We start from the raw sequence: 17,122 nt of genomic DNA on the forward strand, positions 1-17,122 counted from the left end.
TGTTTTCTAATGGTTTGCTTGTGAGGACTTAGCTACTCACTCTGTCTTGCCTGAATTGCAGCTCAGTCTGAATAGGCTTTGCCCTGGGTTTGTACAGATAAAAGCCCAGGGCAGAGCTAGAACTGTTCTGAACACTTTGACATGAAGCACACTCATGAATCATGGTCAGGACGACGCAGGTGGCATGGTGCACAATAGCCTGCTTGGCCTCCAGGCTCGCATGGCAATCAGATGCCCAGACACAGCTGGGGGTTTCTTGGCAGGTGGCAGGGTTCCATGGTCTGCTCATTCCCACAGAGCTGGAAAGAATCTGGCCAGCAGAAGCCCCATCTCGGCAATTTCTCCAGAAAGGAGGACCTACCCTGATGTTGTCGAAGGAGGACTTATTGGTGATGTCATACAGCAGGAGCAAGGCTGGAGGGGGACAGAGAATGACAGGGGATCAGGGAAGCGGCACGGGTGGGTGTTGCAGACAGGCTGGAGGGAGGTGGACGTACCTTGAGCATCTCGGTAGTAGGCGTGCGTAACGCTGCGGAAGCGCTCTTGGCCTGCGGTATCCCAGATCTAAGAAGGGAGGAAAAGGTCAGAAAGGAGGCAGGGGGCAGGGACTGCTGTGGCAGAGCAGCTGTCTGTGGAAAGGGGGTGGGGGCTGGCTGGCTGCAGTTATAGGTTCTTAAGGTCTCTCTGGTGTTTGACAAGGCCAGGCACTGGTGGTTACTCAGGAGGCTGAGATCTGAGGATCCTGGTTTGAAGCCAGTCCAAGTAGAAAAATCTATGAGACTCTTATCTCCAATTACCCAGCAAAAGGCTAGAAGTGGAGCTGTGTCTCAAGTGACAGAAAATCAGTCTCGAACAAAAAAGGCAAGTGAGAGTGTGAAGCCTTAAGTTTAAAACCCAGTATTAGCATGCCCGCGCACGCGCGCGCGCGCGCGCGCGCGCGCACACACACACACATAATGACATCACCCATTTGGTGCTGCCTCTTCTTCCAAGTCTGTGTGTGTGTGTGTATGTGTGTGTGCAAAGAGCCCCAGATAATTGGGGAAGAGATGGAGGGACGGCTGAGGCATTTTAAGTATGGTTTTCTTCAGACAGAGAAAAACCATTTCCTCTCATGGGCCCCACAGGAAGTTACCCCAGCAGAGGGGCTGGGCTGCAGGCCTCTGTGGTTCAGGGTGAAGAGCGATTGAGGTCAGGCACCGCCACCACCTCCCTTCCCCCTCCCAGCCTCTGGTCTCACCTGCAGCTTCACCCTGGTGCCATCCACGGTCACCACCTTGTTCTGAAAGAGAAGAAGGCAGAGGGTGGGGAGGGCAGGGGAAGCGGGAGCCTCAGCCCTGACATCTTGTCCTGGTCACTTTCCAGGACTACAGGCAATGTGGTGAGCCCAGACCTATCTTTACTTAGATCACCCCATCAGGGCAGTGGGATCTTTGTCCCCAGATACCTCCACTGAAGACTCTTCTCCTAACACAACAGAGCAAATCTGCGTGGCTCTCTCCAGAGCTCAGCCAGCAGCATGGGGACAGCACTTGCCCACCACCATCTTTTTCTCCTCGACAAAAAGCCCCATGACTGTCACCAAGTCCTCGGAGACAAGGGGCCCTCAGATAGCTGGGTCAGCTTCTCTCTACCTACCCACAATTTGCTCAGTGCCACTTTGGCACATCAAAGATGGTGTGTGTGTGTGTGTGTGTGTGTGTGTGTGTGTGTGTGTGTGTGTGTGTGTGTGTGTGTGTGTGTGTGTGTGTGTGTGTGTGTGTGTGTGTGTGTGTGTGTGTGTGTGTGTGTGTGTGTGTGTGTGTGTGTGTGTGTGTGTGTGTGTGTGCGCCCTGCAAGTGAGAGGCTCTCTTATGCAATGATGGTGGGTCAGCCCTCTTAGGGGCAGTGCCCAGGAGTGGAGGAGAGACTTAGCCTTGTTTTTCACATCAAGTAAGTGGGCAGGGTGCTGCCCTGCTCTGATGGCTCTCCTCTAATCTGGCCACCTCCATTGCGGTGGAGAGGGCTGTTGGGGTCCTCCAGGCAGTGAGCCATGGATGTCCTTGGGAGCCAGGGGGAGGGGCAAGTGGAGAGTAGCCCCCTGATCCTGAGCTCTAGCCAAGGCTCACTGCTGGGAGGAGGAGCCTATAGCCACCTCACCCTGAAGTCTATGCCGACCGTGGCTATGAAGGTCCCGGACAGGAAGGCCCCATCTTTGAATTGGATCAGGAAACAGGTTTTGCCGACACCAGAATCTCCCAGAAGCATCACCTAGGAGATTGGGGGGAGGGAGGGAGGGGGAGGCAGTTAACAAGGATTGGGGAGAAGGGGACCTCTGGGATTCTAAGGAGAGATGTGGAAAAGGGATCAATGGTGGGGAGAGACAGGATTGAGGGGCACCCCTGTCACAGAGAGCCTGCCACTGTCTCCTTGCCTGCACCATCCAGACCTTCCCTCTGACCCTCCATCCCCATGCAATGTCCCGGAAGTTGAGACCGCCATTGTGTTTAGTGGCCCCAGAGAACCTCCCATTTGTGTGCTCTAGACTCTGCACACCTTTGTCCACTGCCACATAGCTCAGGGAGTCTGTCCCTTCTGTGTGTGCCACTTAGGTACGGGTACATGGGTAGGACAGGACCCCACTCCAGAAAGTTTATCAGAACCTAATAGATAGGCCCGGGCTGCTGGCCCAGGCATATTTAAAATGACCATTGTTTGGGTTTCTTTTTTAGGTCAGGCATTTATCTGGAAGTTTCTAATGAGGGTTTCTGTGTAAAAAGGCTTGCATGAATTAGGGAAGGGTAGAATTTACACTGTGATGAGGAGACATTTAGTCTGAAATTCTTTCGGAAGAAACCTCCTAAATGGGACAAATGGCTGCCCTGGGTCATTGCAGGGAACATGGAAGAATGGGGGAGGGAAGCTCTTTGTCCACTTGTTAGTCTTTAAAAAAAAAAAAATCATTCGTGGGGCCTGAACTCTGGGCCTGGGCGCTGTCCCTCAGCTCTTCAGCTCAAAGCTAGTGCTCTACCACTTGAGCCACAGTGCCACTTCCCACTTTTTCTGATTTATGTGGTGCTGAGGAATGGAACCTAGGGCCTCATGCATGCAAGGCAAGCACTCTATCACTAAGCCACCTTCCCAGGTCCATAATTTAGTCTTAAAAGATCGTCTATACCAAACTGCCTGTTAAACTGTTAATGAGGGTATGTGTGTGTGTGTGTGTGTGTGTGTGTGTGTGTGTGTAGACACACACAAGTGGGACATGGACACGCACACACACACACACACAGGGACCAGTACTGGGGCTTAAACACAGGACCTGGGCACTGCTCCTTTTTTTACTCAAGGCTACCGCATGAGCCACAGCTCCAACTGCTGTGGGCTTTTTTTTGTGTGTGTGCCAGTCCTGGAGCTTGAACTCAGGGCCTGCGCACTGTCCCTGAGCTTCTTTTGCTCAAGGCTAGCACTCTACCATTTGAGCCACAGTGCCACTTCTGGCTTTTTCTATTTCTGTGGTACTGAGGAATTGAACCCAGGGCTTTATGCATACTAGGCAAGCACTCTACCACTAAGCCACATTTCCAGCCCCCTGTGGGCTTTTTTAAAAAAGTAGTTAATTGGAGATTTGCATCTCACAGACTTTCCTGCCTGGGCTGGCTTTGAACCACTATCCTCAGAGCTCAGCCTCCTGAGGAGCTAGGATTACAGGTGTGAGCCACTAGTGCCTTGCCTAACTAGGCTGTTGAATTGAGGTTTGCAGCTTGAGTGGAGCCCAAAGCTTTCCTGCCGTGGCTGTGGGGGCGGAGGGGGGGGTTAGGAGTAGTTAGCTTTGCTGGAGAGACAGGGAGCCTGAGTAGGGGAGTGTAAGGTGGGGTCCTGGCTTGTAAATGGCAGGCTTTATGACTTTGGGAAGGTTCCTGAGATTTGTTGCTGCAGTCTGGTCTCCACAGTAGGTGAATGGGAGGAAGGATCCTTTCTTCCAGGTCTTTCTAGAGTTTGTCAACAGCTGGGGACTATAATGTTGGGGTGAATCAACCCTAGGCCTCAGGGAGGCGTGGCCCAGGAAGGGATGGGTGGGTTCAGCCTGTTAGTGCCCTCACCTTTCTTCTTTTCTTTTGGTCGGTCTTGGGGCTTGAACTCTGGGCCTGGGCGTTGTCCTTGAGCTCCTTTCCTCAAGGCTAGTGCTCTATCACTCTGAGCCATAGCTCCACTTCTCCCATCCCTCTTTATCTGGGCTGAGACTCAGGACTGGGGAATGACTTGCAGGCGCAGCCTTGGGTCAAGGGACAGACGGGGGTGGGGAGAGAGAGGGTCCTCTGGACTCTCTGCTCCTCCCAGCCTCAGATGAGGAGGGAGGGAGACAGAACCAGTGTCTGTGTGCTTTACAGATCACAGTTGCCTTGAGTAAACCATCCACCCAGCCACCCGGCCAAGCAAGTCCACTAAACACAAACAGCCGCTCAGCTTCGCCACCTCCTAGGCAAACAGCCCAGCTGGCTTGTAGGGCTACAAGGTCGGGAGGTCCCCATCAGTCAGGGGGAGGCTGGCCATCCACAGCTCCCCTCACCCCAAGGTGCAGAGGCCCATTTCCGGCCACAAGCCCACACAGGACGCTTATCTCAACGGTTCTGGGCTGCTGGCCCATAGCCTGGCTTCCCTTGAAATGCTGGGGTGGAGGCTCAAGGCTCCCAGTGAGATGGAGACTCACTGAGGGGGAGGAAGGGAAGCAAAATGTGAAGTGTAGGTCTGCTCCTCATGTCTCTCAAGAGTTCCTGGCAGCCAGGAGTGGGTCGCTCATGTCTGTAATCCTAGCTACTCAGGAGGCTGAGATCTGAGGATCATGGTTCAAAGCCAGATCGGGCAGCAAAGTCCATGAGACTCTTATCTCCAATGAACCACCAGAAAACTGGAAGTGGGGCTGTGGCTCAAGTGGTAGAGAGCTTGCCTTGAGGTGAAGAGCTCAGGGACAGCACCTAGGCCCAGAGTTCAAGCCCCAAGACCGACCAAAAAAAAAGAGTTCCTGGCATTACCTGTCTTATGAAATTGTAATCCATTTTGTCCAACTCAATAATAATAACAATAATTATTATTATTCCTAGCACTCCTGCTGAGGACACACACAGAGGGAGGAGATAGACCACTGTTCACCCTGCCCCTACCTACTTCCACACAGGGTACCCTGCAGAGAGTGTGCACCTCAGAGCTGCCCTGCCAGCTGGCCCAGGTGGTGGAGGTTGACACCAACCCCTTCAGTCCTTCTCAGGTTCTAGAAACTTCCAGGTGGGCCTGTGCTCTGGCTAGCAAAAGCCACCTGGAGGGGGTGGGGCCTGACCTTGCAGCTGGGAGGGCTTGATCAGTCAATAACTTCAAGCCTTAGGCTTTAAAACTGGAAGTCTGCTCTCTACTGAGAGACCAGAAAAAGGCATTAGAGTGACCCAGGCCACCCAGGGTGCCCTTTCTGAGTCTCTAGTAGGGGAGATGGAGGTCGCCTCTATTTCTCAGCTCTTGCTCGTCTGTGCCAACCAGGGCTGTGCACTTAACCCTGGACAAGAGGCACGGAATCTCGGGGCCTCATATTAGCTAAAGCATGGCAGGAGAGAACCGGCGTGGGGTGCGCGGCGTGGGGAGCCTCAGCCTTCTTATCCTGTGCCCTCTGAGCTAGCCCAGATCCCAAGATACGGATGTGGCCGCCCCCAGGGGCTGCATCTTCATCTCCCTGCCCTCCTCTGGGGGCGTCCGTTCAGAGGACTGATTGAAGGGCTGAGTCTACCTCAGAAGCAGTCAGAAAAGAGGTCCGGGCCGGGGAGGGCCGGGGTCCCAGGGCGCAGGGAGGGGTGTCCTGCAGAGCGGGCACAGGAGTCCCAGCGCTGGGAGCAGCGCCCACCCACCTTGCCCGTGAGATCGTAGCTTGGACTGCAGGGAGGGGAGCGCTCGTGGGCCTCGCCATCCCGGGAGGCAGCGGCGCCGGGTGTGCCGGTCATGTCCCCGGATTGATGAGAGGTGAACCGGGGCTCGCCAGCCGCGGAGGAGCAGCTCGGCCCCGGGCTCCGCCCCGCCCGGGCCCCACCCACTCCTTCCTCCCCTCCGCCAACCCCGCGCGGACGCCGATAGGCTCCTCCCTCCTTCCTGCCATCCCTCCCCCACCGACGACGCCCGCCGGCTGCTCGCAGTCCTAGGGCGCCCGGGGAGGTGAGGGCTGCGCCCTGAGCCAGGACCGGGCGCCCTGAGCATCCTTGACCCAGCTTCATGAGCGTTAGGGCCGGGGCCAAATTCAGCCCTCCGATCGGTTCCCCCAAGATCGCAAGCCTGGGGTTAGGTCCTCATCGTGGGGCGCAGGTCGGCCTCGTCCATGCCGGCGGAGCAGCGCAGGGGTCCCGCTGTCAGCGCGCAGCTCTGCCAGCAGGGGGCGCCCGCGCCCGGGCCCCTGGCGGGCACTGGGCGCCCCTGGCTGGCACTGGGCGCCCCTGACGGGCACTGGACCCCCCTGGCGGGCACTGGGCACCCCTGGTGGGCACTGGGCACCCCTGGCGGGCACTGGGCCCCCCTGGCTGACACTGGGCCCCCCCTGGTGGGCACTGGGCGCCCCTGGCGGGCACTGGGCCCCCTGGCGGGCACTGGGCACCCCTGGCTGACACTGGGCCCCCCTGGTGGGCACTGGGCGCCCCTGGCTGGCATTGGGCGCCCCTGACGGGCACTGGACCCCCCTGGCGGGCACTGGGCACCCCTGGCGGGCACTGGGCCCCCCTGGTGGGCACTGGGCCCCCCGGCTGGCACTGGGCGCCCCTGGCTGGCACTGGGCGCCCCTGGCTGGCACTGGGCCCCCTCTAGCTGGCACTGGGCGCCCCTGGCTGGCACTGGGCCCCCTCTGGCTGGCACTGGGCCCCCTCTGGCTGACACTGGGCCCCCCTGGTGGGCACTGGGCGCCCCTGGCTGGCATTGGGCGCCCCTGACGGGCACTGGGCCCCCCTGGTGGGCACTGGGCCCCCCGGCTGGCACTGGGCGCCCCTGGCTGGCACTGGGCGCCCCTGGCTGGCACTGGGCCCCCTCTGGCTGGCACTGGGCGCCCCTGGTGGGCACTGGGCACCCCTGGCTGGCACTGGGTGCCCCTGGCGGGCACTGGGCGCCCCCTGGCTGGCATTGGGCACCCCTGATGTGCACTGGAAGCCCCTGGCTGGCACTGGGCGCCCCTGGCTGGCACTGGGCCCCCTCTGGCTGGCACTGGGCGCCCCTGGTGGGCACTGGGCACCCCTGGCTGGCACTGGGCACCCCTGGCTGGCACTGGGCGCCCCTGGCGGGCACTGGGCGCCCCCTGGCTGGCATTGGGCGCCCCTGATGTGCACTGGAAGCCCCTGGCTGGCACTGGGCGCCCCTGGCTGGCACTGGGCACCCCTGGCTGGCACTGGGCACCCCTGGCTGGTACTGGGCGCCCCTGGCTGGCACTGGGCGCCCCTGGCTGACACTGGGCGCCCCTGGCTGGCACTGGGCGCCCCTGGCTGGCACTGGGCGCCCCTGGCTGGCACAGGAAGCTTGGGAAGAGGCTGGAAACGCCCTTGGCAACGCCAAGCAGCCTTTGACTTGAGTTCATTCTGCGGTCACCAAGACGGTTTCCTTCTTGCTGGTGCACTCCAGCCCCAGCTCACCTGAATGTAGTTTTGTTTACGGATATTCACCTTGACTCACACACGTGCCCCAAGTTGGTGCTAGGACTTTTTTCCTTCCTAGGATGTCATCTTTTATCCCCCCCCACACACACATTGTTGCACTTGAGTCCAGACTGGACCACCGTGAGGCTGACTTCGCCGGTGGGCTTTGCACCACACCTGGGCTGTGTACCACACCTTGCCACCAATCAGTCACATGACCCTCATTCTGGCATCCGGGGTCATGCTGCAGCTCCTGGTGACAGAGCATGAGGATTGTATCTGAGGTTGCCCCTGGTGGAGTTCAGGGACTTGTAGCCTGGGTTGATTTTCGATGACCAATATTTCATCCCAATATTCTGTGTAAGGGGACGGGGTGCATGCAAAGGAACTGTTTGAAGGTTGTGTGGGGACAGAGGGGCGAAGGGCATGTCTGGCTTGTGGGTGGCAGGAGGCGGTATATGGGGGCTGCTCGTGTGTACAGCAGCCTGGGGAGATTTTGGTATCTGCTGGAGCTCTTTTGTGGCTGCTGGGAAAAGATCTCAGAGCAGGGACAGAGGGGACCTGGTACAGGGCCAGGAGTTTGTGGTGGTGGACGTGCCACATCGTCATCTGTGCATAGAATGGGACTCAACCAGGGGAGCTGTGGGGGTAGCAGAGGCTCCTGGGAGTAAGAGTTCAATGCTATGGTCAGGGCTCTAGAGGGCGCACTTGGGAACCCTGCCGGGCTCAGCATGTCTAATGCAAGGGAGTAAAAGGGCAAGCACCTTGCCCTTTCCTCCCTTCCCATTGGAACTATTTGCTAATAAGGACTGAATTATGTCACCCAAAGGATACACTGAAGTCTTAAGCCCCAGTACCTTAGAATGCAACCTCATTGGGCAATAAGGCCTTTGCAGAGGTAATTGGTTAAGGTGAGGTCATACTGAAGTAGGGTGGGCCCTTAATCCAATATGAGGGGTGTCATAAGCAAGAGCCTCAGGTGTCCACACAGCAACAGCCATATCTATGCAGAACAGGGGTGTACAACACCATCCAGAGACAGGGGCAGAGACTGGCTCCCAGCTGTCCAGCCCCCTCCCATGTCCCACCCCCGCCCAGCTGGTCCCAGTCTTTGGGAGCACTTGTGTGCTGCTGTTGCAGGATGGCTTCTGTGCCTTGGTCCACAGCCTGTCTTTCCATCCCCCCACCTCCTGTCCTCTGCACAGTCACCTGAAGCCATGGGCAAGCCCATTTCTGGTTTTCCCTTTCTGTCTTCCCACCAGTGTGGCATGCCACATTCCAGCCAGAGTGTCACCTCAGGACAGGCCTTATGTTCCCATTTGTCCTAGACTCTAGGACCTAGAGGTTCCCAAAGACCCATCTGTAGAGACACTCTACTTTTTCCTGTCTCGGGGATGCTAGGATTTGGGGGACACCACCGTGCCAGGAAGGAGCAAGGCCCTCTCTCTGCCAAGACCTTCCCAGTCAGAGGAGAGCAGCGTAGAGCATCTCCGAGCACTATAGGCCAGGGACAATATGGCAGCGTGAGGACTGCGCAGCTGCCGAGGGTCACTGGGCAGGACACGACCATACTGATTGCCTGCTGTTCCTGTCATTCCTTTTTTTTCCCCTCCAGATTTTTCATGGCTGGTGGGTCGGCCTAAGAAATCTCTACCTCTACACCAATATATCTTTGACCTTTCACTTCTAGTTGTGTTGTGTCAGTGGGGACTTCCAAGGGATGTGGGGAGCAGAAGAGCCAGATGGGGGTAAGAGGAATTGTACCCTTGGCTACATTCTAGGGTGTTCTTCTGGGCTTCTGGGGCCTGATTACCACTCAGTAACCCCTACTGGTGGCCTGCCCAGCACCCTCTTTGTCCTCCGGTTTTGTAGACATAAAAGTGGGGTGGAGCCTTTGCACCCCTGAGAGGACAGTCTTACTCCATCTGGCCCCAGCACCTCAAGAAACAGATTTTCCTTGGTGCTGATGCTGAGGCTTGAGGTCAGGGCCTCAGGCTCTCCACTGACTTTCTCATTCAAGGCTGCCATGCTACCACTTGAGTCACACCTCCATTTCCTGCTTTTTGCTGATTAATTGGTGATAAGAATCTCAGAGACTTTCCTGCAGGGCTGACTTGGAGCCTTGATCCTCAGGTCTCAGCCTTCTGAGTAGCTAGGCATGAGCCACCAGCACCCAGAAGAAACCGACTTCTTGTTCCTCTTCCTCTCAGGGTCCCACATGAGCACCCCACCTCTTTCCAGCCATTTGCCTGCTATTCCCAGAGTCCCGCCCACAGCTGGCGTGCCAGCAACTGCTTACTGTGAATCCGATGCCCACAGTGGCTGAGAAGGAGCCTGGGATGAACTTGCCCTGGTCAAACTGAACCAGCAGAGACGTCTTCCCCACACCACTGTCGCCAACCAGGATGGTCTGAAAGGGAGCAAGGAGAGAGAGAGGGGTGGGGCTGTGTTCCACTCAGGCCTCTCTTTCTGAACACACACACACACACACACACACACACACACACACACTTGATTTCCTTCCTTCCTTCCTTCCTTCCTTCCTTCCTTCTTTCCTCCCTCTCTCTCTTTTTCTTTCTTTCTTTCCTTCCTTCCTTTCTTTCTTTCTTTCTTCTTTCTTTCCTTCCTTCCTTCCTTCCTTTTTCTTTCTTTCTTTCTTTCTTTCTTTCTCTCTTTCTTTCTTTCTTTCTTTCTTTCTCTCTTTCTTTCTTTCTTTCTTTCTTTCTTTCTTTCTTTCTTTCTTTCTTTCTTTCTTTCTCTCTCTCTCTCTCTTTCTTTCTTTCTTTCTTTCTTTCTTTCTTTCTTTCTTTCTTTCTTTCTTTCTTTCTTTCTTTCTTTCTTTCTTTCTTTCAGTCCTGGGGCTTGAACTCAGGGCCTGGGAACTGTCCCTGAACTTCTTTTGCTCAAGGCTAGCAACCCTACCACTTGAGCCACAGAGCCACTTCGAGCTTTTTCTGTTTATGTGTTACTGAGGAATCGAACCCAGGGCTTCATGCATGCTAGGCAAGCACCCTAACACTAAGCCAAATTCCTAGCCCCACGCTTGATTTTCTATTGAACTTACTGGAAAAAAAGACTAAGTCCTAGAGAAACTCTCACTCCAATCTTAGTTAACAAATGTCTGAAGTGACCATGCAGATATCTCTGGTGGACTTCCAAATACAGGGGCAGAAGTAACCTGGGGTCTCCATTGTTATCTTCCATTTTGTTTGTTTATTTACGTATTTGGTCTTAAGCACTGTCCCTTAGCTTTTTAGCTCAAGATTGGTGCTTTTCCACTTGAGCCACAGCTCCACCTCCAGCTTTTTTTCCATCATGGGGCTTGAACTCTAGGCTTGGGTGCTGTCCTTGAGCTCTTCAGCTCAGGGTGAGCACTTTACCACTTGAGCCACAGCACCACTTCTGGTTTTCTGGTGGACTTTCCTGCCTGGCTTGGCTTTGAACCGTGATCCTCAAATCTCAGCCTCCTGAGTAGTTAGCATTACAGGTGTGAGCCCCCTGGTGCCTGGTCCAATCCCCATTTCTTTCATGGGTATTTTTCTAATAGAAACTCCTGTACATTTAATTCCCTTTTGGCATCTGCTCCTTGGAGGAACTAAGTGAATGTGCATAGATCTGTACGCCCTTATCCATGAACACTGAACCATGGAATCAAGCAGAATCAGGACTCCTGGTGTGAACCCCAGAAATAGTTCACATGACTCTAGAACAAGGCAGACCTTTCTTGGACAGGTCAACATTTCAGACAAGCCCCTTTGAGGGAAAGGGAAAAGGCTCCTTACCCTGGAGAGGTGTGTACTTGAAGAACAGAACGAAATTCCACGTGGCTTTCATTTCCTCCTGGAGTATAGAGCCCTATTTGTTTTTTAAATGAACAGTGGCTTTATTAATTTGCATCTCAAATCTAAAGTGCTTCCTAGAGAGAATATTCCAGAAGACTAGGAGGGAGTTCATGCATGTCCTAAAGGATAGGATAGGTTTGAATTTATTTCCCTTTAATCCTTTCCTTGGGATCTGCTGGCTGGTGGCTGGGGCAGCTTTAGCTCTACTCCACGTGTGTCTGTCAGCTGCTGGTCTGTCAGCTGTCTGTCCCCCTGGCAGAGATAAAGATACAGGAACCAGGAGGAAGTGTGGGGGTTCCAGGCTAGGTCTGGGGTCTAGCACCTCCCCCCCCTTCTCCTGAACTCCAGTGGGCAAAGAGGGTCCTGAGTCTGCAAAGGTTTTAAAGAGAAGAACCCCCCTGAATGATCAAGTGTACATCAGGAGAGGGAAGGGAAGGTCCATCCATCCGTCTACTTCAGGACTGGAGTTTATGCAATTCTGGGGATCCTTTGAGGAAAAAAGAGCCTCCATTTAAGACGATAAACTTTGGTCCAGGGCCATGGAAAGAGTCCTGCTAGGTGAGGAGTGTGTTGTTTCAGCTCATCTTAAGGGAAAGCCATCAAAGCCCCACCCATACGGCCACGAAGAGCGCAGTGATCCAGCCACGCCCCCAGGGAGGTGTGGCTACAGCCACTTCCTGTCTCTGCCCTTCTGTGGTTTCCTTCTTGTCTACCTGGTTCAGACTTTGCTTCTCATACTTCTTATGTGGGCTGTGCAACTCACTTCCCATGGGACTTTGGGGGCAGAGTGGGGAGACACTTTTCAACTTGGGGTGCCTCCACCCATGACCATTTCAGGATCCTTGAGTTTTGAAGCAATCTGTTTGCAAGTGTACAGGGACCAAGAGAAGTGGCTGGAAGCCAGGACCTAGTGGCTCTTGAACCTGAGGATCATGGTTCCAAGCCAGCCTGGGCAGGAAAGTCTGTGAGACTCTCTTTTGTTGTTGTTGTTGGTGGTGGTGGTGGTAGGGCTTGAACTCTGGGCTTGGGCACTGTCCCTCAGCTCTTCTGCTCAAGGCGAGCTCTCTACCACTTGAGCCCCAGTGCCACTTCTGTTTTATTGGTGGTTAATTGGAGACAAGAGTCTCCTGGACTTTCCTGCCTGGGCTGGCTTTGAACTGTAATCCTCAGATCTCAGCCTCCGGAGGAGCTAGGATTACAGGCATGAGCCACCAGTGCCTGGCCTCTGTGAGACTCTTATCTCCACTAAACTACCAAAAAAGCTGGAAGTGGAGCTTTGGCTCAAGTGGTAGAGCAAAAGAAGCTCAGACACAATGCCCAGGCCTGGAGTTCTAGTGCTGGGACCATCAAAAAAAAAGTAACTTAAGCAAGTGTTTGTCCTTATAACCTGGATAAGCCAATGGATACGTTTACACACACACACACACACACACACCATTCACTAACACGCACACATGCAGCACACATGTGCACATAACTTCTTCCATAAACAAGAACACACACCACACATGTATACGCGTGTGCACGCATGCGCGCGCGCACACACACACACACACACACACACACACACACACACACACACAGGAACTTGTAAACTCAGGTGCTGGAGGGTGGAGGGCTTCTTGGATGACCTGTTTAACCCTTCTACCAGTGGGATGTGGGAGCTGGGAAAGTGACGAGTCAGACAGAAGCCAATGGCCAAAACAAGTGCCTTCAGTGGATCTTTGAAGACCAAGAGCCTGCAAATACCACCTTGCTCATAGTACACCAACAGCTTTGTTTAAGATGCCATCTTGTGACCATTAGAGACACTCAGCTGAATCTGTGTGCTTGGTTCAAAGGAGAATCCTCCTTCTTGGTGTGTGTATCGGGGAGGGCTCAGATCAGAGAATCTGGTTCTTGACCAGGACTCTGTATCGATGTCCTGTTCATCCCCTCTGTCCAGACTCTCTATCCTGCTAAATGCTGGGATTACAGGAGAGCTCCACCATACTAAGTTGTTCTCTGGGTTTTGACATCTCTGGTCTAGAATCTGTCCTCTGGCTTCTGACTTTGACCACAATCCCTCAATCCTGTTGAACATCTGCCTTCTGGGTTCCTGACAGTTTGGCCATACTTGAACTCCAAGATCTAGAATGTTCTTTTAATCAGCCTTAGGTCTCCAAGATCATCTGGGTCGTCACATCCTAGTCTCCCCACTGGGGATGGAGGGAGGCTGGGATAAGGGCCGAGCAGACCCACTGATTTGTTCACAAGATAGAGGAGATACAATTCTCCTTTTGATATTTCTCAAAAGGTTTTCATGATCCTTCCTAGCTCTTGCATTGCTCACTGCTTTGAAATTTCACCCATTCCACTTTCTTCCTCTTTTGGTTTTATTCACCAGTCGGAAGTGGCTGGAGGAGGAAGTCAGCAGAGTAAGAGTGAGCGAAGGCAGAGGACTGGGAAATGGAGTGGAGCCCATAGTTTCTTCTTGCTGTGAGGCTCTTTCAAAGGGGAAGGGGAGCTACGTGAAGAGAAAATGTACCTGCCACTGCTCTTTCTCCTTGTTTCCTGGCTTCTGGGTGAGTGGGTCTGGGGCTGCACTTGTGGGGAAGGCTGATTTAAGCAGATGAAGTTAGCAGAGCAACCTGGTAGCCTAGCAAGAAGAAAGCCTTCATAGTATGAGTAGCGTGTATTTCATCTGCTCATTTCCTCTATGTTTTGGTGACTGCCAGGCAGAGACTTGGAGGCCTTCATCTGGAACCTGGCCCAGAGCTTAATTCCTACCACTCAGAAGTGGATCATATTTCAGATGGGCAGGCTGATGGTCTCGCTGGATGAGGAAGAGCCGGGAGCCCTAGTTATGATTCCTAATCCTGGGCTGGACTGTGGAGCTAGGGAAGATGGGAGTGAGGGGATCTGCTGGATGGGAATGAGAGGTAACTCCCAGGCATGTGGGCCAAAGGGAAACACTAGAAGTGACTGAGGGGCTAGAAGGGTGATGAAGAAGCATGGATGAGGAGGAGAGATGCTGGGACGTGGACACAGGCAGAAGGCTGAAATAAAGTGTGTGTGTACTATTTTCATCAAAAGGGCAATGTATTTTCTTTTTGGTTATTATTATTATATTTTGGTGCTAGTACTGGGCCTTGCATTCTTTTTTTTCCGTCGGTCATAGGGCTTGAACTCTGGACCTGGGCACTGTCCCTCAGCTCTTCAGCGCAAGGCCACTTGAGCCACAGCGCCACTTTCCAGTTTTCTGGCGGTTTATTGGAGATAAGAGTTGCATGGACTTTCCTGCCCAGGTTGGCTTCGAACCCTGATCCTCAGATCTCTGCCTCATGAGTAGCTAGGATTACAGGCATGAGCCACCAGCACCAGGTCTTGGGCCTCACATTCTTGCTTACCTTTTTTTTTTTTTTTTTTTTTTTTGCTTAAGGCTAGTTCTCTATCACTTGAGTTTTTGGCTTTTATGCTGGTAAATTGGAGATAAGAGTCACAAGGAAGCCAGATGCTGGTGGCTCATGCCTGTAATCCTAGCTACTCAGGAGGCTGAGATCTGAGGATCAGGGTTCAAAGCCAGCCTGGGCAGGAAAGTCCATGAGACTCTTCTCTCCAATAAACCACTAGAAAACCGGAAGTGGCGCTGTGGCTCAAGTGGTAGAGCTCTTGCCTTGAGCTGAAGAGCGCAGGGATAGCACCCAAGCCCAGAGTTCAAGCCCCACGACAGACAAAAAAAAAAAAAAAAAAAAAGAGTCACAAGGACCTTCCTGCCAGGCTGGATTTGAACCTTGATCCTCAGATCTCAGTCTCCTGAGTAGCTAGGATTTCTGGGATAAACCACCAGTGTCCACCTAGAAGGGGATTTTCTTGACCTGTACATGTTGGTTGGTCCCAGGGTTTAGCCCTTTGGCTTTTCCTTCTCTGAAGTCACTCCTCTGTTTATCTTACCTTTTCTCTTGGCTTGATTGTAATCTCAAGCCAATATAACAATATAGCATTATTATAAGCAATATAACAATGTTATACCCCTAGCTTTTATATCTCCCAGGCTTCAGACTCATATAGCAAACTGCGAACTCAACATCTCCACCCAGGTGATGAAATTTCAACTGTGAACTGGTCGAATCTTTCCCCACCAGAGCCCTTTCTTCCCTAGTCTTTCCCATCTTTGTGTTTTTCTTTTTTTTTTGCCAGTCCTGGGATTTGAACTCAGGACCTGGGCACTGTCCCTGAGCTTCTTTGTGCTCAAGGCTAGCTAGCACTCTACCACTTGAGCTACAGCACCACTTCTGCCCTTTTCTGTTTATGTGGTACTTAGGAATGGAACCCAGGGCTTCATACATGCTAAGCAAGCACTCTACCACTAAGCCACACTCCCAGCCTTTGTGTTTTTCAACTTCACCTTTCTCAACAAGAAGGAAGAAGAGAAATGATACTATTAAGTGGAAAAATCTGGTGTAACCAACAAAAATAAAATAGCACAGCTAATAAAAAATGTGTAGTTTTGATAGATGTGAAAATTTTAGTTACAAAAGGTTTTTTTTGGTAACTACCAACCCTTACTTTAATACATACTCCATGAGACAACAACCCCAGAAGTTAATAAGGTTGATTTAAGAATAAAGTTGGGTATGATGGGAGGCACCTGTAATTATAGCTACTTGCAAGGCTGAGATCACTTGAGGCTAGTTAGAAGCCAGTCTGGGAAACACAATGAAGCTCTGTCTCAAAATAAAATAAAACTAACCAGCCAACCAACCAACTAATCAACCAATGAGAAACCGTCTAGACCAATAACAAAAGAAAAATTTTAAGTTATCCAAGAATTCGTTTCAACAAAGACTGTAATGTCAGAGAATTTTGCATAGACTTTTCTAAGATTTTTAAACAGAATTCCATCAGGGGACTGGTAGTGCATGCCTGTAATCCTAGCGACTCAGGAGGCTGAGATCTGAAGATTGAGGTTTGGAGCCAGTCCAGTCAGAAAACTGTGTTAGATTCTTACCTCCAGTTAACCAGCAAAAGGCCAGACGTGGAGCTGTGGTTCAAATGGTAGAATACAAAGTGAGAGCATGAGGTTCTGAATTCAAGCCCAATGCAAGAAAGAAAGAAAGAAAGAAAGAAAGAAAGAAAGAAAGAAAGAAAGAAAGAAAGAAAGAAAGAAAAAGAAAGAAAAGGGAAGGAAAAGAAAAGAAAAGGAGAAAGAAAATTCCTAATTGGGTGCCAGCGGCTCATGCCATTATTCAAATCACGATGGCGTGGGGGTGCAGGTTGTCAGGGTGGGGGCTGACAGGTGTATGGACTGGTGTGTTCCAGGCTGCTGCTCTGCAGAAACGGATATCAGTGGCCCTAGGACAGTGAGTGGCCCAGAGCAGGGCTCCCTGACCGTGCAGTGTCCATATGCTTCGTCGTGGAAGACCTACAACAAGTGGTGGTGTCAAGGAGCAGGTTGGAGCAGCTGCAAGATCCTTGTTCAGACCAGTGCAGAAGAGCAGAAGGTGAAGAGGGGCCATGTGTCCATCACGGATGACCAGACAAACTTTACAATCGTGGTGACCATGGAGGATCTCAGGATGAGTGACGCAGATGTGTATTGGTGTGGAATCCAGAGAATTGGAACGGATCTTGGGGTCGAAGTTCAAGTGAAAATCCACCCAGGTAAGATTTGTC

General features: G+C 52.8%; 2 protein-coding genes across 9 annotated transcripts in view; one reads left to right on the plus strand and one right to left on the minus strand.

Annotated features, from left to right (window-relative positions):
- The window catches only part of Cd300lf (CD300 molecule like family member f), a 33,779-nt gene that overhangs the window by 4,177 nt on the left and 12,480 nt on the right, over window positions 1-17,122 (plus strand). For 3 of the 5 annotated variants that reach the window (XM_069993071.1, XM_069993072.1, XM_069993074.1), the window contains exon 2: window positions 16,769-17,110. In XM_069993071.1, coding sequence (XP_069849172.1) covers window positions 16,769-17,110 — 342 coding nt within the window. Of the gene's footprint in view, window positions 1-13,877; window positions 14,032-16,768; window positions 17,111-17,122 lie in introns of those variants that run through there. The other 2 variants (XM_069993075.1, XM_069993073.1) reach the window with 1 other exon arrangement.
- Rab37 (RAB37, member RAS oncogene family) overlaps window positions 1-17,122 on the minus strand; it is a 46,719-nt gene that overhangs the window by 3,342 nt on the left and 26,255 nt on the right. Inside the window, exons 1-5 of one of the 4 annotated variants that reach the window (XM_069993078.1) lie at window positions 5,871-5,995; window positions 2,158-2,250; window positions 1,241-1,282; window positions 498-564; window positions 362-414 (exon numbers count right to left, since the gene is read on the minus strand). In XM_069993078.1, the coding sequence (XP_069849179.1) occupies window positions 362-414; window positions 498-564; window positions 1,241-1,282; window positions 2,158-2,250; window positions 5,871-5,963 (348 nt within the window). In that variant the 5' untranslated portion in view covers window positions 5,964-5,995. Of the gene's footprint in view, window positions 1-361; window positions 415-497; window positions 565-1,240; window positions 1,283-2,139; window positions 2,251-5,870; window positions 5,996-9,924; window positions 10,036-17,122 lie in introns of those variants that run through there. The other 3 variants (XM_069993077.1, XM_069993079.1, XM_069993080.1) reach the window with 3 other exon arrangements.

The sequence above is a fragment of the Dipodomys merriami genome, unplaced genomic scaffold, assembly GCF_024711535.1.
Source record: "Dipodomys merriami isolate MVZ:Mamm:240054 unplaced genomic scaffold, mDipMer1.0.p SCAF_42, whole genome shotgun sequence".
NCBI lineage: Eukaryota > Metazoa > Chordata > Mammalia > Rodentia > Heteromyidae > Dipodomys > Dipodomys merriami.